The 25,850-nt window shown below is 40.0% G+C and overlaps 2 protein-coding genes across 2 annotated transcripts in view; both read left to right on the plus strand.

Annotated features, from left to right (window-relative positions):
• sdk2b (sidekick cell adhesion molecule 2b) overlaps positions 1-25,850 on the plus strand; it is a 712,889-nt gene that overhangs the window by 501,451 nt on the left and 185,588 nt on the right. Inside the window, exons 14-22 of the mRNA XM_068004137.1 lie at positions 3,013-3,149; positions 5,906-6,053; positions 6,531-6,671; positions 7,230-7,411; positions 8,892-9,007; positions 17,347-17,542; positions 22,808-22,906; positions 24,018-24,209; positions 25,532-25,653. Coding sequence (XP_067860238.1) covers positions 3,013-3,149; positions 5,906-6,053; positions 6,531-6,671; positions 7,230-7,411; positions 8,892-9,007; positions 17,347-17,542; positions 22,808-22,906; positions 24,018-24,209; positions 25,532-25,653 — 1,333 coding nt within the window. The remainder of the gene's footprint in view (positions 1-3,012; positions 3,150-5,905; positions 6,054-6,530; positions 6,672-7,229; positions 7,412-8,891; positions 9,008-17,346; positions 17,543-22,807; positions 22,907-24,017; positions 24,210-25,531; positions 25,654-25,850) is intronic.
• The window catches only part of rpl38 (ribosomal protein L38), a 535,859-nt gene that overhangs the window by 251,698 nt on the left and 258,311 nt on the right, over positions 1-25,850 (plus strand). The window lies entirely within an intron of this gene.

Below are 25,850 nucleotides of genomic sequence, written 5' to 3' on the forward strand. Positions count from 1 at the left end.
TTCAGTGGGAATTTTGTTACATTGTTCTGATAGAAAGCATATTAAAAGAAGTTAAGGAAGAGATAGCAGAAGCATTATTACATATATATAAAAAATCATTAGAAAAGGGAATAGTGCAGAGAACTGGCAGACAGCTAATGTGATTCCTATATTTGAAAAGGGAGATAGAACAATTAGCTTAATGTCAGTGGTATAAAGGATTATGGAATCTTTACTCAAAGATGTAATTGAAAAACATCTCGAAATGAAAATGTAATAAAGAGTAGTTAGCACAGATTTCAAAAGGGAAGGTCATGCTTGACCAACCTTATTGAATTCTTTGAAGAAGTCACAGAAAGAGTAGACATAATGCAGTCGATGTAATATATTTGGATTTTCAAAAAGCTTTTGATAAGGTACCGCATAGTAGACTCATGACTAAGATCAGAACATATGGAGTCTGGGGACAAGAAGCAGAATGGATAGCAAGCTGGCTACACAACAGAAAACAGAGAGTAGAGGTTAAGGGTAGTTACTCAGACTGGAAAAAGTTGGGAAGTGGTGATCCGCAAGGTTCAGTGCTGGGATCACTGTTGTTTACCATTTACATAAAAGAAGTACAATTTCAAATTTTGCAGATGACACCAAATTGGGGGGTATAATTTATACTGAGGAAGGAAGACTGCAACAAAATACAAGAAAGCATTAAAAAACTTGCAGAATGGGCGTGTAATTGGCAAATGAACTTCAATATAGATAAGTGTGAGATGGTGCATTTTGTAGGAAGAATAAAGAAGCCACAAACTCCTTGGAAAACAAGAGTCTAAATGGGGTAGAGGAACAAAGGGGTCTAGGGGTACAGATACACAAATCACTAAAAGTAGCGATGCTTGTTCATAAAGCCATTTTTTTTTAAAAAGCAAATAAAGCACTGGGGTTCATTTCTAGAGGGATAGAATTGAAAAGCAGAGAAGTTATGTTAAACTTATATAGAACCTTGGTTAGACCATATTTAGAGTATTGTGCACAATTCTGGTTTCCATATTATAAAAAGGACATAGAAGCAATGGAGAAGGTGCAAAACAGATTTACAAGGATGATACCAGAACTGAGAGGTTACACCTACCAGGAAAGATTGAACAGGCTGGGGCTCTTTTCTCTAGAAAAGAGAAGGCTGAAGAGTGACCAGATGGAGGTCTTTGCAACAACAATTTGCATTTATATAACACCTTTAACATAGTGAAACATCCCAAGGCGCTTCACAGGAGCGATTATCAAACAAAATTTGACACCGAGCCACATAAAGAGATATTAGGACAGATGACCAAAAGCTTGGTCAAAGAGGTAGTTTTTAAGGAGCATCTTAAAGGATTTTGAAGATTATGAAAATGTTTGATAGGGTAGATGCAGTGAAGAGGTTTTCATTTGTGGGGGAGACTAAAACCATGGGACATAAATATAAGATAGTCACTAATGAATCCAACAGGGAATGCCAGGAGAAACGTCTTTACCCAGAGAATGGTTAGACGTGGAACTTGCTTCCACAAGTAGTAGTTGAGGCGTTTAGCCTAGATGCATTTAAGGGGAAGTTAGATAAACACACGAGGGAGAAAGGAATAGAAGGTTGATGGAGGCGGGGCCCCAGCACAGAGAGGACCGCTGAAGGAACGTATCCCGCCCGAACATTTTCTCATGACAACGCCTTTAATGTAAAATTGAGCATTTAGCAAGCAATTCCCTCTGACAGTGTTATTGCAACAGTGTCCTCAGTATTAACTGTACCCCCCAATTTGTTGTCATCTGCAAAATTTGAAATTGTACTTCCGATTCCCGAGTCCAAATCATTTATGTAAATGGTGAACAACAGTGATCCCAGCACCGAACCTTGCAGATCACCACTTCCCAACTTCTTCCAGTCTGAGTAACTACACTTAACCCCGACTCTCTGATTTCTGTTTTGTAGCCAGCTTGCTATCCATTCTGCTACTTGTCCCCAGATTCCACATGCTCTGATCTTAGTCATCTTGATGTTTTCATAATAGGCATTTAGCCGTCTCATTGAACTGTCATTACTGTACTGTCGTTAGAAGGTACAAGATGTTTCGTGCAGGCCAGACTGTGGTGGGCCCCACCAAATTGTGTAACCATAATTTAAAACTATTTAACCTGCCCCTAATGTGAAAGAGAAGTGTAGAAGGAATTAAATCGGCAGCAACAATGCTGGTATTGCGCAGTTTAATTGATGATTGAACGCTTCCTTGTACCTGAAATGTATCCAATTTTCATTGCTCCACTATTGGTGGCCATGTCTTCAGCTGCCTAGGCTCTAAGCTCTGGAATTCCCTCCCTAAACTTTTCCACCTCTCTCTCCTCCCTTAAGATGGTCCTTAAAACCTACCTCTTTGACCAAGTTTTTGGGCACCTGTTCTAATATCTCCTCATGTGGCTCAGTGTTAAATTTTGTTTGATAATCGCTCCTGTAACGCGCCTTGGTACGTTTTACTACGTTAAAGGTGCTATATAAATGCAAGTCGTTGTTGTTGTTATGCTGTGATAGAGTTAGATGAACAAGGGTGTGAAGAGGCTCGTGTGGAGCATAAACACCAGCATGGACCAGTTAGACTGAATGACCTGTTTCTGTGCTGTATATTCTATGTAAACTGTGCAGCCAGGAACTCCAAAATGTTCCCACCAACAGTACTTGCCATCAGTTATCAGTTACCTTGCGCCGACATTAGGGAAGTTTCCATCCAGCTTGATATAATCATGAATGGAACTTTATATTAAGCATCAATGCACAAGATTCAGCAACAATCGGAACTGGCTCAATTGCTGAACTGCTTCCATTAGGGTATAAAAGCAGCATGATATACGCCACTTGAATCGTATTGGGCCAGTGTTTAGTAAGACTTGGAGACTGAATTCAGGCACATGAGGAGACAATCTGAAAAAAAAAACTGGTGGGCAAGTAACTCCGTTTAAAAAAAAATGCACTTTTATTTATTTTCTTCTTGCTTTACTTTCTTGCTACAGGCAGCTCCCACACTCTCCAGAGAACCTGGTTGCCCAGCTGAGTTCCAGTGAAAAAAGAGCCATCTCCCTGACATGGGCAAAAGCATTTGATGGGAACAGCCCCCTGATTCACTACATTTTGGAAGTGTCTGAAAACAGTGAGTGATGCAGCAACACATTCTTAAGAGTGCATGCTATCTTCATTGTGGTGCTGTTTTTTGGTAAATTTAAAAGCAAAAATGTCCATGATGCTATGAATATTCACTTTACTCTGTACAAATGTAAACATGTTTAAAATTCATTTCGTAATACTGTCCTGATAGTTAGGAATTATCTTTTATAATAAATTGCACTTTGGACTCTGACCTATGTAACGATGACAACCTCGATTGGGGATGTCAGAGGCAGGAAGTAAGGAGGGAGAATGGCCATGGTGTTCTCAGGCACTGCCCATTGGTCAGGTACGGTATGGGGCATTGTGGACAGTAGATTGGCTGCAACATATAAAACCTGTTGGCTGGATGTTCCCGTTTTCTCTTGTTCTCACTCTTTTTAACGTGCTAACTTGATGAGCCACTATTGGAACTTAAACATCATGTAACCCATGCCATATATTATTGAAGATAATTGCAGCTGCGAAGGTGTAATTATCATGAGAGTTAGGGAGCACCCAGTGTAAAGCAGAAGAAAGAAATCAATCGTCATCCGCCCATGTCATATCTTGCAGACTGACAGGTCAGTCTTTATCAGAGGTTTATGACAGCTTTGTCTGCCTCTTGTCATCTGGGGTTAATGTAAAATTGGCAATTTCTGCAGCCATCCAGTTGGTTTTTGCTAGCATAAGGGTTTCGGTGATGGTATTAGCATATTCAGTGTATATAACACTAAGAGGAAACTGTGCTAAAATCTGTTATCACTTCAATGTATAACCATTAAGCATTTCTTTTATACGAAGTGAGAATTCATATTCCTTTTCAGTCACCATTCATTTCTGCAGAAACCAGTTTTGTAAAGTGCACAATGTGAAAAATTCCCTTGTAATTGCCAATTCCTGGCCACAAAGCATATTTAGACAGTGGATTAATTATCCCATTCTCACCTTTACAAATGTTAATTTATTTAATTGTAGTTCTAAATCAGCTCAATTTAACATCTCATTGTTATGTATCTATTGGGTGTAAATATTATCTTGAGACAGCCCTAAATTGGTATATTGGTGTAAATATAAAACATTATTATAAATATATATTAGTTTTTGTCATAGAACATACTTTCTGAAGTTGACTCCACAGATTTCATGGTTGAATTCAGATACTTTGAAGCACAATACAGATGCTCACTAGCAAATTGATCCTCGTGTGAATCTGTGAGGCAGGTTTACTGGTATCTGGTTAATCAAAGCCGCAGATACACAGTTTCCAAGGAAAAATGGAAATACTCGCAGAAAATCTTTCAGAATCTCTTTCATAAAAATGGAATTTGATTTCATCAGCCATGATAAATCAGTGGCCCTGGGTTTGCCAGCGTAACTGTCACTCCAAAAGTAATTCATTGTCTGAAACTCCTAGAAATGTTTCAACATCATAAGACACAATATAAATGCACATAATATTTAATATTATTAAAATATCATTCCTGCAATAAATGAATGACTCAAACTTGAACCGGTCTTAGAAGTTGATTTGCTCTATGTGTAACATCTGAGCTGTAATTCAGATATCACAGTACAAGACAAATTGCAAAATATCACAATGAAATATTGTTGATATAAAAACATAATTTTGAATAAAATGTTTTTACCTAATAATTTAGTCTTTAATGAAATTGAGATTAATTTTTAGGATATTTGGGGAACCTCTTCAGAGCTGTATTTGTAAATATTTGCATACTCCACTATGGCAGATCAGAAGTCTTGCTGTTCATTAGGACATTTGTTGAAAATGCTGCCTACCTCCCCGATAACTGTTTGTAATGACAGAAAATCCAGGTTTGATCCCCGATCAGTTGTTAGCTGAACTCAGCTGGGGCCTGGAGTAGGGATACTAGATTTTGCCTGGGTTAGATTTAGTTCTAGATCTCCTTTTCTTGCAACTTATTTCTCCTCAAAACCCATCCTTCCGACCATGATTTTGGTCATCTCTGCTAACTCTTTACTACTGAGGTTAGGCCTCAACTGGAGTATTGTGTTCAATTCTGGGCATCATGCTTTAGGAAGGATGTCAAGGCCCTAGAGAGGGTGCAGAAGAGATTTACTGGAATGGTGCCAGGGATGAGGGACTTCAGTTACGTGGACAGACTGGAGAAGCTGGGGTGTTCTCCTTAGGACAGGGAAGGTTAAGGGGAGATTTGATAGAGGTGTTCAAAATCATGAACGATTTTGACAGAGTAAATAAGAAGAAACTGTTTCTGGTGGCAGATGGGTCGGTAACCAGAGGACACAGATTTAAGGTGATCGGCAAAAGAGCCAGAGGAAACAATTTTTTATGCAGTGAGTTGTTGTGATCTGGAATGCACTACCTGAAAGGGTGGTGGAAGCAGATTCAAAAGTAACTTTGAAAAGGGAATTGGATAAAATTTACAGGGCTATGGGTAAAGAGCAGGGGAATGGGATTAATTGGATAGCTCTTTCAAAGAGCCGGCACAGGCACGATGGGCCGACTGGCCTTCTCCTGTGCTGTGCCTACTATGTGTGAAGCATCTGGAGACATTTATTATGTTGAAGACACTATTAAAATGCAAGTTGTTGTTGAGGGGGTGGGGAACTGTTCAAAGAATAGTGAAAACAAAGTGACACTCTGCAAACTTAATAGCCTTTGTTCTCTGTCCATACATCACTCCTTCTCGTTGTCCCATATTTCGCTTAAAGTCAAAAACTGAGTACTTACAAAAAAAAAACCTTCCTTTTTTGCTACAGATTCCCCTTGGACTGTTCATCTGATGAACGTTAACCCCGAATCCATGGAACTGATGGTCAGGGGACTCATTCCAGCCAGGTCCTATCAGTTCCGTATCTGTGCTGTGAATGATGTCGGAAAGGGCCAATACAGTAGAGAGACTGAGAGGTAAGGGCTAGCCTCCAATACAGTGCAGTTGGCTTAAAAGATGAATTGTGATATGCCACAAATTTAATTGAGATTGTATATGCATATTATGAACTCAGATACAAGGACCAATCACTAGGATACTCTGCATGTCACAACTCTCCAATTGGAACTGCCACCACTGATCACAAACTGGCCTTTGTTTCCTACTATTTAGTCATTCATTATCTAATTTGCAATTTCCTACTGATCCCAAGAAGATTTGTTGTAGCCATAGATCTCTGGTATGGGAGCTTATCAAATACAATAGCTACCATATTACCAACATCTACTATTCTTAAACACTAAAGAACTGCAACAAATTCATGAGCCATAGGTATAGCATGTTGGGTGCACCCCATTTTTATTTTTTCAGGTCCATTAACTTTTGTTTTGGTGAAAATGAATATTATCTCTAACCGTATATTTTTCATAACCAAATGGTATAAATTCTTTCAGGTTGTCACTCCCTGAAGAACCGCCAAGTGCATCCCCACAAAACGTCATTGCAAGTGGCAGAACCAATCAGTCTATTATGATTCAATGGCAGCCACCACCAGAAAACCATCAGAATGGAGCCCTGAAGGGTTACATTATCAGGTATCTCAGAGCAGAATCCTTATCTTGCTGTCTTAATGGATGAAGCTTACAGACGATAAACATGGCCTTAATTTTTGAGGATACATTTTCTCTTTCGTTTCCATTGCAAAAAGCAATTCAGAGCTGACAAAAAATATTAACAAGCTAGAAAATGATGCAATATCCTGTTTTGAAGAAACAAAGGGAAATCAATTAAAAAATGTATTATTGCCTGATGGCCCTTAAAGTTTGATGTTAAACATGAGCTTTCTTTGCTTCCTTTTGTATTTTACTTTGAATTGCTTATAAGTTATACTTTGCTGTGTTTGTATTTGTCTTCTTGTGCCTTGGTAACTTAACTTGAAAACTGTGTTCAAGAGTCAACAAGACGGGGCCAATTCAGAGTTTTTAATGTGAAAACATTTTGCTATGCCAAAATATCTTTTTATTGGAATCAGACAGCATGATATTTTCTTATTACAGTACACTTTGTGCATACTCTGATGTGCATAGTACTCAAAAGTACCTAGGAAAAGTGCTAAATCAGTTGTATGATGAACTTTTCTTGTCTCCTTGTAGGTATTGCTTGGCAGGTTTACCTGTAGAGCACCAGTATAAGAATATCACCAATTCTGATGTCAATAATTTCCTACTTGAAGACCTCATCATCTGGACCAATTATGAGATTGCAGTTGCATCCTATAATGGGGCTGGTCTGGGAATCTACAGCCCAACTGTCACTGAATGGACCCTGCAAGGGGGTGGGTACTGAGGGCTCGTGGTGGGGTGGGGAGGGGGGAGAGTGAAGGAAGGGTAAAGTGCCACAAAATGGCGCTGCTTTAGTAAAAGTACTATCACCAGTTTGGACATTAAAATCACTGACGAGGATTGCATCAAAACATTTAGTAAATGTAGCAGATGGTTTGTTGGTAAATTTAGCAATTCAGGAAACTCAGCCAATTCTTTGTAAATTGCACATTTTTGTGTGAATTTACATGCACAATAAAGGAGAGGACACAACATTCTTAATGCATACTTAAAATCCAATTTGATTCAAATTAAATCCAGTTAGCCCAGAACCGATTCTAGTCTTTGAACACTGTTGGGTTACGCTCAAGTAGTGTTGTTTTCCTTAGTACTATGACTATAGCTGCTTTTACATGGACCTATAGGGGCTACATGTGCCACTGATTCCTGACATGTGGTTCTCATGCACCCAGTGGCATCCCAATGTAAACTTGCCTGACTCGCTAAGATCAGTCACTGGGAAAACCTGTATTTTACTGGGTCTTTCTACACTCCAATCTGGCAAGTTTACATTGTGGTTCCCAATGGGAGCATGAGACTTGCATGTTGAGAACCAGCAGCACGATCAGCCCTCTAAGGCTAATGGAGAAGATGACTTAAATGTTAATTTTCACCCAGGCCCTTTATTCAGCATTGTATTCAAGAGAGGCTTTCTTTTTGAAGCACAAAGGGCAGATTGTTTCTCTCACCTCCTGCTGGCAATCATTGAGTAATACTGAGAGCAGTGGTACAGAAGTCTGCAGCCTAGATTCTCATGTCCTCTCTGATGGTGAAAAGCAGTCCTAGAGAGAGTATAGAATGGGAACAAGTTCAGCAAATATTGAGAAAGGTAAAATAAATGTCACATTCACATGATAGTGCATGCATGCACCACAGAGCAGTAGGACACAGGTTCAATCTCCCCCACTGCAATGACCAATGCTTCAAGGAAATTCTCAGTGGAGACCATGAGCTTCCAGTAGGAGAAAGTATTAGACATGGTGTCTTGAACAGGGACCAGCCACTCCACCTGCTTGGATGCATAATTGCATGGACCGATGTGACCACTGCAGGAGAAAAGACATTGCACTCCCACATAAGATGATGTCAATCCACACCCTTAACCCCCAAAAGAGAAAATAGAAAATAAACTGCACATTCAAATTACATGATACTGATGTAAATCAAATCATTCTTATTTGGATCCTTTGTGATCAACCTTGATAGCAGAAGAAGTCATTAGGAGTTCCAAGCCACAATTTCAAAGTAAACATAGTGCAGGAACATGACTTCTGAACCATACTGATCACAACAGGGCTATGTACACATCAGCAATGATTGCAAAATGATTTATTATTCTATTTGTGTGAATGCTTTGTCTCGAAGGACCATTTACTCTCCAATTCTCCCTTTTCTTGTGGAACCAATTTGAAGTTTATCTGTTGTTCTTCCCAGTTCCTACAGTGCCTCCAGGAAATGTGCAAGCACAACCCATTAACTCTACAACCATCCGATTCACATGGACACCACCCAGCCCTCAGTTCATCAATGGCATTAACCAAGGTTACAAGGTAATACCCATAACTTCAACAAGCTTTCAAAGATTAATATTGTTGGTTAGGTTTTGTTCAGTGTAAGATTGTGCATAGTGTTGCCAGCGCTCCAGGAATTATTGCTCAACATTCCCTGTTGGCTACAGAAGGACTGCAGAGAACAGCAATTTACCAAACTCCATCATTGGCTATATGAGTGGTGCAATCAGCATTTAGATTTGTGGCCAAATTGCACTGTTGGTCCTGTCAAAAAAAAAACCTCTTGAGATGGTTGTCTCCCTCCAATGGCAGCAGCATCATCTCATTTATATTACAATGGTGTTATCATAGTTAGGGCTGCTGTCAGCATCATCTCCTTATTGTGAAGGGGCTGCTATCGGATAAACTTGGAAGGCTATCCCACTTCCCACCCCTTGCCCATCATGTTCTTTTAGATACAGCTTCAGAGTAGATCAGAAATTAAGAGAGAAATCCCTGAAATGCAATTAAATCAGGGCACCATTGCTAAACCTCTGAATACTTTGTGTAGGTTATCAGCCATTCTGGAGCAGGTGACGGATCTAACTCCTAACTAACCTGTAGCGAAACAAATTCCAGTAATACAGTCACATTCTGATACATATTGGTTTATTTTTTTGTCTCTGCAGTAACTAAAAAGGAAACTTATGCGACACATAACCCAGACTTGTTTTCATTTGCAATATGGTTAATATACAGGGATCTACATTCTCAACACCTTGGTTGGTTCAGTGTGGAATTCCACATCCCTACACAGATTGGTATATATTATGACAGAAATATTTTATCTGCAATGAAATCTGTGTTTTAGAAAGTGAATCTCAGATTGTAAGGATAATCAAGACTTTTGGTTTTGACCCGCTCCTTTCTCATCCTTTAATTTTTTTTGTCTGAAGTTTTGAAGTAGCCCTTGATATGTTAAAATAACATGGGTATCTGAGGTTTTTTCTTTACAGAGAAAAAGATAATATTACAACATACGACTATTTCAATGAAAATAGTGCTGCTTCTAATTTAGCAACGTTAACCCCGAAAATAAAAAGCAGATCAGAAAGCTTGTCTTAAAGGGGGCAAGTCCATCGCAAGTAATGCTTCCTCGTCCATCTCATAATATTATCAGTTGCTAATTCTAAAGAAATGTTCATTTAAACAGTGAGAAAAACTGTAATGATCAAAGTTATCTTCATTCTTTGCTAAATGTTTCTACTGAGTTCAGTTGCTCTGTTATTGACCTATGCTATCTGACTATCTCTACTCTAGCTCCTTGCCTGGGAACGTAATGAGACAGAAACACCAGCCGCTGTGACAGTGACTGCTCAGCCAATGGTTTTTGTCATTATTTTGTAATATTTCTAACCCTGTCCTGTCTTTTGTTTGAATTCACTCAACCCCCTTGTGGCGTGGTGTTACTGTCCTGCTGTACAGATGATATTTTTTTTTCCCACGGGGATAATATGATATTGGAGGAAAACCTACTTGAGTGAAAAGGATCAGCATGTTTTTCATTTGCTCAGATGTGAATCCAGCTACAAAATCAGACTGCATTGTCTGGCCTGTCTAATTGTTTTGAAAAGGTTACTGCTGATGTAAGGTTAGAAAATGAGTCCATGGACATGTTTTCTGAACATTTTTAAAAATGTAATCAAGACCTGATGTTTGAAACTGGTCAGAAATCTAGTTATGAAATTTACAGCAAATTTTTATGGCTTGTTAGACACAAATGAACTAGTATTATGAGATATTAAAATTCCTTTGGAACACAATACTTAAAATAACTTTTTTTTGTGCTTATACTGTACCAAGTACAGACAAAAGTCTAAACAACAATTAATTAGGAGTCAATGTCCTTTGGACTGCTATAGCAATCCTGCACTAAAATCAAAATGATAACTTTTTTAAAGATATTTTATTTATTCCAAGTATTACCAACTCAAAGTTCTTTGGTTACTTTTCTCCAACTCTACAGATACATATATGTATCTAATATATTTAAAAATGTAAGTTTTCACACAATTCCTGTCAACTTTTTCCATTCTAAATTCTTACGTCCATATTTATAATGGCAATTACCATGTAAAATTGTCACGTTGTAGTTACACCCTCTCCTCAGTGAAGCAGTTTCCATTGTAAATGTCGATATAGGAATTTATAATGGAAGTATAAAAGTAAAGACAGAATGTATAACGTTAAAATGGGCCTGAATTACATCTGCAGCCATTGTCCAAATATTGCCCAGCCTCTAACCCCATTTCACCTGAAGATTGCACAGCACAGGAGATCAACTAGTAATATATTAAAGGTCTTATGTACTTGTGCACTTCCCTTCTAAATTCATATGTCCACATTTATAATGGAAACTGCTTCTATAAATTTGTCATGCTGTAATTACATTCTCCCACTAGTGGTGGTGCTATAAGGCTTCAGTTTTGAATGTCCAGCTTCTCAACCTGTGCTGCAGAGAAACTCCCATGCTCCAACCAACTCTACTTTTCAACTTCCCAAATTGCCCTAAGTTTTGCTATTTTGATTATAAATAATTATATAAAATCAAGGCATTATATGGAAAAAAGGATAGAATCTACGCACCCCGGTTGAATTATACGCCATCCTCTAACCCCACTTCACCTGAAGACTACAATTGGTCTTCACTCCTTGTGTACAATACCGTGGGATATCGACTAGTCTATATATAATTTCTTTTGAGGGTGAGATTTTCTCTCTTCAATGTATTTTCTTTCCACAATGTATTTTCTCTCCTTACTCTTTCTTGGTGTCTCAGTGTCACTCACCTTCTCTAGATGAGCAACCAGGCGACCTGCTGCTAGCCCTTTTCCAATGCAATTCTAAAAATGCTGGCTTTCAGGATTGCAAGAGTGACTCAAGGGTCTCTCCCTCTGATTTTCTCTCAGTCCATGTGTGCATGCCTCTACTGTCCACTTGGTTTCTTCCCTCTAGCAGCATGCCTGAGTTTGGAAATTCATTGTCTGGAGCACCAAGTGTACAAGCTCCACCTGTGGCACACTGTACTGGGACATCAATGCAGAGCATCACATTGAAAGATGAAAATGTCTTTCGATGCTGATAGCCTTTAGTTGCAGAAAACGCAGATCTGTAAGTTGAGAAAAGCCATTCTAATGTGAAACATTTGAGAACCAAACCATTTTTATTGATATTGCATCATATAGATCACTACAGTTAATCATAATCTTAGGAGTCTTACAACACCAGGTTATAGTCCAACAGTTTTATTTGAAATCACAAGCTTTCGGAGGCTTCCTCCTTACATTTGTCCACCCCAGTCCATCACCGGTGCATCTCCACATCACTCATAATCTTGCAATTCGATTCTAATTCTAACAAATTTTGAATTCTTTAGCATCTAAGATATTTTTCATCAGCCAGCAATGTGTGAGTAACATTGACATTTTTAAGCACAAACTATTTTTTGTAAATTTACAACTCTGTAGAAGTTGAAGACACATTGTCTCGCTCTCCTCAGTGGGTAGATGCAATTCATTTTGTGTTACTGAATCACGCAGGCCGGGATGGTCTCAAATTTGACTTCTAGTCTGTGCTAAGTTAACTGATCTCAACCAGAGCAGCAACAAAGGCACTGCAAAAAAACTTCAGTGTACCTGGACTCTAAAGGAGATAAAATCATCTAAGGTTCTCACTCTTGATTATTCTTTTTTTTTTAACAAGAGATTTTCTTCTACTTTTCATATTCTCTATTATTTCTGTTAGGACGTTTTCAATCCAGTTCCTAGTGGGCATGACCCTCAGCGTAAAACTACCCCCAATTCACTACTAAGGAATGTTACTCAGACAGGCCTAAGAATGGCTCGTGTGGGAAATGGAAAAAAATACTTTATTCTGCATCAAGCTGTGTTCTACCTGACCTGGAAGTGCTTGATACTCTCAGTGGGTACCTGAAATAGAAAGAGCTCCATTCCTCGATAAGTTTTTTAAAAAAGGGACAGGAGGAAAACCATTTATTGCCTCATTGAGAGTAGCTTTTCCTCCAATTAGGATTAATGCGTGGTGCATGCTCTGGATGGCTGCTGCACTACTGCATGCCATTCTACACTACCCCTCCCCCACTACTCACAGTTTCCCAACAGAGACATCTGCATTTTTGGTTTTTACCCACACACAAATTTTACAATGGAGTTTGGGTGAAGAATCTACAGTTTCTGTTTCTTCATAATTCTGGGATTGACCAATGATTGTGCTGTAAATTCTCAAATGAGATTCCATACCTTAATATAAATTCTGGAATAAGCAGAACCATTATGCTTCCTGAAGTCATTCTTAAAAGTCAAGGATGTAGCAATGTCTCACTGCAATAAAACCTGAACTTAAATCACAAAACCACTAAACTGACTTATTGAAGCAATCACAATATCATGAATACTTGCCAACTACCAGTTCTACAGAAAACTATTCATTTCACGGTAGCTACACTCAGCCTGCGGTACAGCAAGTGGCTGCAAGCATTCTTCAACCAAAATACAATGCAGATTTAGTAAGCAGCTGTATAACGTTCATTAAAATGTGAAGCCATCTGTATCCATGTGAAAGATGTGTTGAGTTTGTCTTGGTTCAATCCAAGAGATTTAACTTCAAATCTCTTCCTACAAATCAATGGCAAAGTGAAAGCTTGGTGTAAGGTCTAATTTCTAGTCAAAACTCTGCAATTTGAAATAAATAAGTTGAGTACTAAAGATAGATAAGCCACCAGTCCCTGATGATATGCACCCTCTGAAGCTGAAAGAAGTCAGAATGGAGATAGCAGAGGCTCTGGGCACAATTTTTCAATCCACCTTAAATATGCCAGTTGTACCATGGGACTGGAGAGTAGCCGAAGTAAAATCCTTGTTCAAGAAGGGAGAGAAGGATAAACTGGGTAACTATTATCTAATTAGTCTAACGTCAGTTGTGGGCAAACTCTGAAAATCCACTATTCAAGATAAAATTAGTAAGCATTTAGAAATACAAAGGTTAATCAAGGACAATCAGCATGGATTTATTAAAGGCAAGTTCTGTACTAATTTTAGAGAATCTTTTGAAGAAATAACCGATTTAAAATGTGGATAAGTGTGAGGTAACATATTTTGGGAGGGAAAAACAGGTAATGGGAGTATACACTTAATGAAAAGACACTGAGGGGTGCATATGAGCAGAGACACCTGGGGGTTCAAATATATAATTCCCTGAAAGTGCAGGTAGATAAAGCCATAAAATGGTCAAAAGAATTTTGGGTTTTATAAATAGCAGAACAGAGTACAAGAACAAAGGAATAATGGTGAATGCATACCGAACATTGGGTAGAAGGCAGTCTATTGTGTGCAATTTTTGGGCACCACATAATAGAAAGGACAATAAAGTCATAGAGAGCATACAGTGTAGATTCACCAGGATGATGTGAGAGATGGGTAACTATAGTTATGAGGAGAGAATTCAGGTGCTGGGATTATTTCCATTGTAGCAGAGAAGGCTAAAATGAGATTTAATAGAGGTTTTTAAAATTATGATGTATTTTAATCGAATGAATAGGGAAAGATTATTTTCTCTGGTTGTGGAGTCAGTGATGAGAAGTCATCAATTTAAAATAATTAGTAAAAGAGTGAGGAGATAGGTTAGGAGAAACTCCTTTATTTGGCAGGTTATTGGGACATGGAGTGGTTGAGGTAGAGATCATTGCTTCTTCTAAGGGAAAATTGGATAAGTATTTGAAGCAAAGGATATGGGAAGAGAGCAGGGCAGTGGGATTTGTTTTGGATTGCTCTAGCAAAGAGCTGGTACTGACACAATGGGCCGAATAACCACCACCTGTGCTGTAAACTTCTATGAAGAGTAAGGATCAGAATCATGTTGAGAGAAGGATTGTGGACAACCACAACAAACATTTCCTAATGGCAGCAAAGGTAATGAGGTAAAACTGGAAAATCTGCTTGGAATGTCTAGTCAGTCAGTGTAAAATTAATCCCCAAGGAATTGAAGAAAAATAGCACATGTGGTAGGCTGGATGAGTCACACTTGTTTCCAGCTGCAGAGCTGAGCACTGTCAGTACAGCTATATAATCAAAGGTTTATCTACACTCTCCCCATTCATCCTCTCTGATACAGTTTTGAAGCAGATGGTGAGAAATCTCATCAATTCTTTCACCGCAGTTGGCAAGTAAGCCTGTCAGAAAACTTCCAAGAGCATTAACTTTTTGAATGTGTGTTTCCTTTGACTCCTGTAAATCAATTGCTTTTCATCACTGGTAACTGTGTAGGAATTCTGGTATGTTGTAACTGAAAAATTACAAATATTTGGAGGCAATTCCATACTGCCTCTGAACTGAAACTATTCATACGAGGATTTTAATTTTTCCACTGTTCCTATTGATCAATAATTGATATTGAAGAGTGGAGCAGTGGATTCTTCCCAGGCTATCGCTCTAAACTATCTGTAACTCTTTGAGATTTTGGACTCTCTACCAGTCAGAAAGCCATATGTAGTGGGACACTCCATCGCTGATGAAAGATAGATAAATTAGTTCTTTACCCACTATAACTCCACCCCGCAGTGACACAGCTGCACTTAAGAGCAGCCCAATGAAAACTCCCTGGACTGACAGCAATCATAGTGAAGTCAGCAAAGAAGAAGAGGAGCAGGGGAGTTCACCCATGTAGCCCACAACCAACATCACTAAAACTGATTATCTAGTCATTATCACATGACTGTTTAAGGGACCTTGCTATGCGCAAATTGACTGCCGCGTTTCCTACATTACAACAGTGACTACGCTTCAAAAGCTATAAAGTGCTTTGGGACATCCTACAGTCATGAAAAGCGCTGTATAAATGCAAGTCTTTCTTTCAAGTGTTCCCTTGCCCTGGCCTAACTAATGTCATGTAAAATCATGTAACTTAAAACCAGGCAATACAGGAGTATATCAGACACCAAATTTACTGACGGAGTCACCAGGGCAGCCAGCCCTATAGTATCATTTTGCTATGGATGTTGGAAAGTTGGAGACCGAGAAAAAGCCTTGTGTTACCACACAGTTCACGCGAACAGGACACGTTTTCATCACAGAAATCTGTTCATCCTGGTTGGTCCAGAAAAACTTTATGGGTATGACTGTAGGAAGCTTAAGTTACCAGATCACAGCAATCTCATTTTATAAAAGGTTCTCCGGCCCTAATGAATCCCTAGAAACCAAGACCAAACAAGTTGCCTCAACCCCTTGACCTACATTGCTCCCAGCTCGAGCAGTTATGCCAAGAAACCTGGACGTGCCGTGGCCCTCCTCCCACAAGCACCATACAATCAAAATAGGAACATAGGAACAGGAGTAGGCCATTCAACCCCTCGTGCCTGCTCCGCCATTTGATAAGATCATGGCTGATCTGTGATCTAACTCCACATACCTGCCTTTGGCCCATATCCCTTAATACCTTTGGTTGCCAAAAAGCTATCTATCTCAGATTTAAATTTAGCAATTGAACTAGTGTCAATTGCCATTTGCGGAAGAGAGTTCCAAACTTCTACAACCCTTTGTGTGTAGAAATGTTTTCTAATCTCATTCCTGAAAGGTCTGGCTCTAATTTTTAGATTGTGCCCCCTACTCCTAAAATCCCCAACCAGCGGAAATAGTTTCTCTCTATCCACCCTATCTGTTCCCCTTAATATCTTATAAACTTCGATCAGATCACCCCTTAACCTTCGAAACTCTAGAGAATACAACCCCAATTTGTGTAATCTCTCCTCGTAACTTAACCTTTGAAGTCCGGGTATCATTCTAGTAAACCTACACTGCACTCCCTCCAAGGCCAATATGTCCTTCCGAAGGTGCGGTGCCCAGAACTGCTCACAGTACTCCAGGTGCGGTCTAACCAGGGTTTTGTATAACTGCAGCATAACTTCTGCCTCCTTGTACTCTAGTCCTCCAGATATAAAGGCCAACATTCCATTTGCCTTCTTGATTATTTTCTGCACCAAAATGTCCAGTAGCTTCATAAAATATAAATGTTAATGTACTTTTTGAAAAATTGATAAAGAAAAGTTGCTGTAGTTTCACTTAAATAGCCAAAAATAGGTTCCACATTTAAAATGGTCATTCTTGCAATAACAACATATTCAATAAAATTCACACAAAATTAACTTTCTGACTGGTAGAGAACTGAAATTCACTACACTTTCCTTGCAGTTAATCTAGAATAAGAAAACACATAACAGCAGAACACATAACCTTGTGGTTGCTGAAAATATGTTGGTTTACAGCAATGCGTTATAAAACTTCCCTCCTTCCCCCACCCCCTCCCCAATATTTATATTAATCTTTCAGCTATTAGCTTGGGAGCCCGGTCAGATTGAAGACTTTACTATGGTGACAGTCCGGCCAAATTTCCAGGATATGGTCCATGTTGGTTACATCCGAGGTCTGAAGAGGTTTGCAGAATATTACACCTCAGTGCTGTGTTTCACAACACCAGGCGATGGGCCCAGGAGTCCAGCCCACCTTGTGCGCACACATGAAGATTGTAAGTATTTTCTCAGCTGCATGAGTCCTTCCAAATGTGTATAATATACTAGTTGATTATCCCTTGTGTTGCTCATGGACAAAACGGATGGGGTTATTACTGAGGAATTGAGGTTCTAAGTTCTTACTTTCAGACCAAAATGTCATTAATTATAGTGAGGACCTCATGAATTTGTAAAATGAACTAAATATATGATTTTTTTTTGAAAATATTGTGAGTAATTTAAATAATTGCAGGCAGTAAATTAATAAATTATTAAATGCAGCAACTGACTTAATTATTTGCTGTCTAGACCTTTTATGCCCCAGGGATATGTTTGCCCTACAGATGCAAAACTTAATTATATAGATAAACCCTGATCTCTGCATCAATTTATTGTAACAATTACCACAGTTTCAAGTATTTCCAACACTAAAGGCTGTTATGTGGTTTAAGAAAACTTTAGTGCCATTTTAATATGTTCCCCATACTGGTCCTTCCTTTCCTCTCCCCTCCCAAATCACACGGTTATTATGTACTGGAGGGTGGGATGGATTTCCAGTTCTGAGACTATCACCAACGATGCTCTTAGCCAGCAACCAGGAGGAACACAAGAGCAGGCCAGTGAAATTCCGTGTCTGATGTAACCTACCCCGATCCCACTTTCTTGCAAGGAGACTCCTGGCTTCTTCTCTATGTCTGCTAGTGCTGTGCAGGTGAGATTGGAAATTCAGTGGAATGAGGGATTGAATCTGCACCTGCACAGTTCTATAGTGTTACATGCTGTTGCTGCAACACAGAGCACCATCATTTTGCCTTGACAAACTCAAATGTTCCAGCCATAAAAATCAGACAGCTTTCCTGTTCCTGATCGCCATGAAGGATCACGGATGGAAATACTGCTTGTGTATGTCGACAGGATTGGGGTTCAGCTGTAATACCACTTACAATTGAATAGCCTGCTGACAATTACCTGTGAAGAATTATCACTTGGATAAGCAACCAGAGGGCAACTAGATGAGCTGAAAGGAAATAAATCCCCAGGTTAGATGGTATTTATCTCAGAGTGTTGAGATTTGTGAGGCACTGACAATCACTGAGAGTCACTGGACACTGAAAAGATACCAGAAGATTGGACATGAATGAATGTGGTGCCAATATACAAAAAGGTGACAAAACAGACATAGACAACTACAGGCCCATTAGTCTCACCGCAATTCCATGTAAAATAATGGAATCAATTATCAGGAATAAATTTGAGGATTATATGTACAACAACAATCCAATAAACAGCAATCAACACTGCTTTAGACAGGGAATATCCTACCTGACCAACCACCTTGATTTCTTTGAAAAACCAACCCAAATCAAACCCTATGATGTTGTGTACTTAGATTTCTAAAAGGCATTTGATAAAGTTTCACACGAAAGGTTACTAATTACTAAGTAAGGTCAAAGCTTTGGGGATTCAGGGCAAAATTTAGGTTTAGATAAGAAACTGACTGAAGACAACGAGTACTGATTAGAGAGTTAATATCAGGGTAGGGGGAAATACTGAGGGGGGTTGCACCAGGACTCAGTATTGGGACCATTATTTTTCTAATTTGCATCAATTACCACGATTCTGAAACTCAATGCAAATTGGTTAATCTAAACGAGAAGTGTCAGTGGAATTTAAGGAGGCTGCCCAGAAACGACAGAATGAGCTCAACAAAGATTTGTAAACAATTTTACAACACCAAGTTATAGTCCAACAATTTTATTTTAAAATCCACAAGCTTTCGGAGGCTTCCTCCTTCCTCAGGTGAATGTGGAAATGAAATCCTCGAACCTATCGCATTTATAAATCACAGAACAATGCCTGGTGATTACAGAAAGTCTTTTCAACTGCCCGTTGCCAAGGCAACCAAAGTGTTCAGACAGATAGGTGTTACCTACAGGGCCACCAAATACACAAATGGCCAGAACTAAAAAAACAGATGATGTGGAGATGCCAATTAAAAAAACAGAGCGAGAGAGGCAGAAACATCCGGAAGGAAAAGACAGCAATTGACCCGTTATATTAAAAACAGATAACATTTGTTCGCTGGTGGGGTAACGTGTAGCGTGACATGAACCCAAGATCGCGGTTGAGGCCGTCCTCATGGGTGCGGAACTTGGCTATCAATTTCTGCTCGACGATTTTGCGTTGTCGAGTGTCTCGAAGGCCGCCTTGGAGTGCGCTTACCCGAAGGTCGGTGGATGAATGTCCTTGACTGCTGAAGTGTTCCCCGACTGGGAGGGAACCCTCCCAGTCTCGCGGCGGACACAGAGGAATTCATCAGGAGAATGAGGCTCCAGGAATTCTTCCACAAACCCCAAAATTCCAGCAGCGAACCCAATGAGACAATCAACTATCCGGAACAGCAGACAGAGGGATCCACGGTACAGCAACCGAAGAGGAAAGAGTCAAACTGGACTCCTCCGGAGGGTCACTGCCCTCAGCTTGACATGTATGCTCAAGCTGTCAGGAAATGCGTCAATGCCAGATTCATCAGGCGCACTCAGAAGACAGTCCAGAATGTCACCCGAGCACAATGCAACGCCATCAACGCTCTCAAGACCAACCGCAACATCGTCATCAAACCAGCGGACAAAGGAGAAGCCATAGTCGTACAGAACAGAACGGACTATTGCAAAGAAGCATACCGACAACTGGACAACCAGGAAAACTGCAGACGGTTACCCGCAGATCCGACCAAAGAACACACACTCCAGCTCAACAAACTGATCAAGACCTTCGATCCAGACCTTCAAAGCATCCTACGCACTCTCATCCCACGTACTCCCCGCGTGGGAGACTTCTACTGCCTCCCAAAGATACACAAAGCCAACACACCCGGACGTCCTATTGTATCAGGCAACGGAACCCTATGTGAGAACCTCTCTGGATACATCGAGGGCATCCTGAAACCCATCGTACAGGGAACCCCCAGCTTCTGTCGCGACACTACAGACTTCCTACAAAAACTCAGTACCCACGGACCAGTTGAATCAGGAACACTTCTCACCACGATGGACGTCCCCCACGATGACGGCATCGCTGCGACAGCATCAATACTCAACACCAACAACAGCCAATCTCCAGACGCCATCCTACAACTCATCCGTTTCATCCTGGATCACAATGTCTTCACCTTCGATAACCAGTTCTTTACCCAAACACATGGAACAGCCATGGGGACCAAATTCGCACCCCAATACGCCAACATTTTCATGCACAAGTTCGAGCAGGACTTCTTCACTGCACAGGACCTCCAACCAACACTATACACCAGATACATCGACGACATTTTCTTTCTATGGACCCACGGCAAAGAATCACTAAAGAGGCTACACGATAACATTAACAAGTTCCATCCCACCATCAAGCTCACCATGGACTACTCCTCAGAATCAGTTTCTTTCTTGGACACACGAATCTCCATCAAAGACGGGCACCTCAGTACCTCACTCTACCGCAAGCCCACGGACAACCTCACGATGCTCCACTTTTCCAGCTTCCACTCTAACCACGTCAAAGAGGCCATCCCCTATGGACAGGCCCTGCGAATACACAGGATCTGCTCAGACGAGGAGGAACGCGATGGACACCTACAGACGCTGAAAGACGCCCTGGTAAGAACGGGATATGACGCTCGACTCATCGATCGACAGTTCCGACGGGCCACAGCGAAAAATCGCATAGACCTCCTCAGAAGACTAACACAGGAAGCAACCAACAGAGTACCCTTCGTCGTCCAGTACTTCCCCGGAGCGGAGAAACTACGCCATGTTCTCCGCAGCCTTCAACATGTCATCAATGACGACGAACACCTCGCTATGGCCATCCCCACACCTCCACTATTCATCTTTAAACAGCCACTCAACCTCAAACAGACCATCGTTCGCAGCAAATTACCCAGCTTTCAGGAGAACAGCGTCCACGACACCACACAACCCTGCCACGGTAACCTCTGCAAGACATGCCAGATCATCGACACAGATACCACCATCACACGAGAGGACACCACCCACCAGGTGCATGGTTCATACTCCTGTGACTCGGCCAACGTTGTCTACCTCATACGTTGCAGGAAAGGATGCCCCAGAGCATGGTACATTGACAAGACCATGCAAACGCTGCGACAACGGATGAACGGACACCGCGCAACAATCGCCAGACAGGAGGGTTCCCTCCCAGTCGGGGAACACTTCAGCAGTCAAGGACATTCAGCCACCGACCTTCGGGTAAGCGTACTCCAAGGCGGCCTTCGAGACACTCGACAACGCAAAATTGTCGAGCAGAAATTGATAGCCAAGTTCCGCACCCATGAGGACGGCCTCAACCGGGATCTTGGGTTCATGTCACGCTACACGTTACCCCACCAGCGAACAAATGTTATCTGTTTTTAATATAACGGGTCAATTGCTGTCTTTTCCTTCCGGATGTTTCTGCCTCTCTCGCTCTGTTTTTTTAATTGGCATCTCCACATCATCTGTTTTTTTAGTTCTGGCCATTTGTGTATTCGGTGGCCCTGTAGGTAACACCTATCTGTCTGAACACTTTGGTTGCCTTGGCAACGGGCAGTTGAAAAGACTTTCTGCAATCACCAGGCATTGTTCTGTGATTTATAAATGCGATAGGTTCGAGGATTTCATTTCCACATTCACCTGAGGAAGGAGGAAGCCTCCGAAAGCTTGTGGATTTTAAAATAAAATTGTTGGACTATAACTTGGTGTTGTAAAATTGTTTACAATTGTCAACCCCAGTCCATCACCGGCATCTCCACATCTTAACAAACATGACAGTGACCAAACAATGGTAAATGAAATTTAATGCAGAAAGTGGTAAAGTATTGCACATAGAAAGCAGAAGTGGGCAACATGCATATTTCATGAATGGTGTTGAAATAGCTAAGGATCAAGTTGAAAGGGATCTAACGTAGCCTTCGTAGACTCAACATCTCCAACCAATACAGAGCAGCAATCAACAAACATCAGACAAGGTTAAACCTCAAAAGGACAAAACCAATAGAATGTTGAACTGCATAGCCAAAACAGTAGAATGCAAGTCAGAGGAAATTGTGATCAAACTGTACAGTGCTCCACTATGCTAGTGTCCCAGCTATAAATATCTGTTTTCACTGCGCTCCCCCATCCACTGTGATCTTCCACATTTGAGGGTTCTAACAGGAAGAAATAGTTACACATTGTGGTGACTGTTGGATTAAGTGCCCTAACATAATCACATTGTTCTTTCTTCAGACCCTGGTCCAATCGGACACCTCAGTTTCACAGAGATCCTGGACACGTCTCTGAAAGTCAGCTGGAGAGAACCACATGAAAAGAATGGAATTCTCACAGGTTAGACTTTCTGAAGCTTGGTAATATTTTGCTTTTTATGTAAACATAAAATAATATTTTAGAATTAATTTCTGTAACCTGAATGGACATTTTTGCCCTGGTCCCCTCTTTCACATGTGTATCACAGAAGAGTGAACAGCAGGGCTTTGAGTGTTTCTTTGATACATTGGGAGGCAAGGTGGATTAAGTTATACTAAATGGGGAAAAAAAGAACAACGAGCCTGTCATGTTTATTGATTTTAGAGAAAGCTAACTGGTGGACTTGTTTTGGGACAAGTCAGACTGGCGAAATTATTACAGTACTTACATGGGATAGCCATTTCAGTCACCAGAGCACTGAATTGGCTTCACAGCTTTCAGATTTGTACATTTTGCTATTGCATAGCATAATTTTTTCAAATACATTTTTTAAATCACAAAACAATGTGCTCTTTCTAACCCTTATGTTTTCATTACTAAGAAACAAACCAAGAGAGTGTAATCATTTCCTGGATTTCGGCAATGACCCCACTATGTTCCTAGAAAGATATCACTTCCTTACCTATCATGTGATTTCAACACAGCAGCGGCTCTGGTTTTCAATCTTCCACACATTTAAAATCCTTTTCTAGGTTTCGCATTCTGCTGCAGCTGCTTTTGAAGCTGGTTGTTTTCATTTTGACAACTTTAACTCATTTTGAGTTAGCAGATTTTCCAAACAAAGTGAGATTAATCTGTTTGATTAACCACAAAGGGACTGGTTAAATGAGTCCTTGGCCTTGGAATGTGAATCATTATTCAGTTTTGTAAATTAACAATGCTAAATGTCATTTATAAAGTAGAATTACAGAAAAGTACAGCCCCATAGAAACATTATTCTTTCAGAATGTTCTGTGAATACAGTTGAAGTTGCAATTGTTTTACTTCGGTAAAAGAAAGCTTATTGTAATCCTGAAGAGGTTATGCGAGGATTGAATTATTAAATCTTTTCTGCTGTCACAAAATCCCTGTTATATTTAACAGCATATTTGAAATCCCAGTCCTCAAAACAATTGAATGAATCCCCTTTACATTCAGTTACAAAGTATTATTAGCAAATAATTCAAATGTCTGCGCTGTTGCTCCTACCTAGGTTACCGCATTTCCTGGGAAGAGTACAATCGCACTAACACACGGGTGACGCACTATCTGCCTAATGTGACACTGGACTACCGTGTTACTGGACTGACTGCTCTCACCACTTATACCATTGAGGTAGCTGCCATGACGTCTAAGGGACAGGGACAGACCTCCTCATCCACCATCTCCTCAGGGGTTCCTCCAGGTATGAAGAATATCTACATTGGCTATCTTGGTATAATTACACGAGTAGATAATGATGATCACCATCTCCATTATCCGAAGATGCTGAGTTACTTACTTGAAGCTGCACAATCCCATAAGTTTTATTTGCTAAAATCCTCATTTAACTTTGGAAAATACTTTATCAGCCAAAATTGTCCTTTTTATACAATTAAAAGCACAACATTTTTCTTCTGCAGGACTATTTTGCCTTTTTTCTAAACTGAAGTTTTCATTCCCCACATGATCCCACCTAGAATCGGGTGTTCACAAAAATTAAATCTGGACTATATGAATACTTGGTTGTTCACTCTCCAGCTCATTAAAAGGAAACTCACTTAAAATTCAACTTAGCAAAATTTTTCAACTTAATATTTCAAAAACCAGTTGTCATTTTTGTGAATGCTATTGCTAAACATTGCTTTCAGCCTCAAAATAACAAAGATGAATACTGGATGATGTTGCCCCATTCTGTGCTTTCTTTTAAAGCTGTGTTTGGTTGGAGGGGACAGTTTTCGAAAGTCAACTTCGGGCTTGAAAGGAACAAGTGAAATAAACAAAGATGGAAAAAAGTAATGAACAGCCCAGAATGACAATTCTTCTAATAAATACCATTCTATACTTTATTAAGTGCAGAATTTACAAATAGAGAAACATTTAGAAATCCTCAGTATATTTTTTACCTAGGACTTTTAAAAGTTGTATGTTTTTTCTCGATGTAAATTGAACCTCATCATCCTTCATAGGGGTTATTTCTGAAAATATTATTTTGCTGTTTTCTGTGCTTATCAAAGTAAAGTGTGTCATGCAGATGAATAGAATACTGCTCCACTTCCATCACCAGCCAGAACTTCCACATAAGCTATCACGTGTTCAGATGTGATCAAAAGTTCCCCCAACTCAACCCACACATTTTAACCTCTATCTCAGAAAAGCCATCCCCTACTGCACTTGTATGAACATTCCCACTTCTGCCAGTCATACTTATGCCTCTGTGAGTGAGATTGCCAGGAAATGTTAAGAGACCAGAAATTCGACAATTCTTAATTGGTTTCCTCCAAATCAGAAAGTATCTTTAAGGGTCACTCTTTGACTGAGAAACTGAGCTTCGCACTTTAAGGGAAATGCTGCCAGCCTGGAATGCTTCAGAACGAGTGAGAGGAATATACAATTGCTCCCAACTGTTGTTCAATCTATTTTCGCTTAAGATCGACATTCTAAAGTGTAGCATTGTTTCTGTGGATATTTCCTTTTTTTTAAGTTCCTTATTAAAATACTGTATGTCATGTGTGCTTCTTCCAACAGAATTGCCTGGTTCCCCCACAAACTTAGCCATCTCTAACATTGGCCCTCGCACAGTAACTCTTCAGTTTAGACCTGGCTATGATGGTAAAACCTCCATTTCTCGATGGTTGGTGGAAGCTCAGGTAGAGTGGACACAAGCACTTACACTTCCCAATGATGAACAATGTGAAATGTTAATCATTCACTAGAAATACCCGGAAAAAAAATTCTCCAGTTTAATCAGGCCTGTAATAGGTCACCACTAAAATGTTCCTGTCTGCCAGTTTGAATGACAATGAGAAAAGTTGTTAATTTTTCTCATCTGGATAAAGTTTGGTTT

Source organism: Heptranchias perlo, chromosome 23, assembly GCF_035084215.1.
Source record: "Heptranchias perlo isolate sHepPer1 chromosome 23, sHepPer1.hap1, whole genome shotgun sequence".
Taxonomy (NCBI): domain Eukaryota; kingdom Metazoa; phylum Chordata; class Chondrichthyes; order Hexanchiformes; family Hexanchidae; genus Heptranchias; species Heptranchias perlo.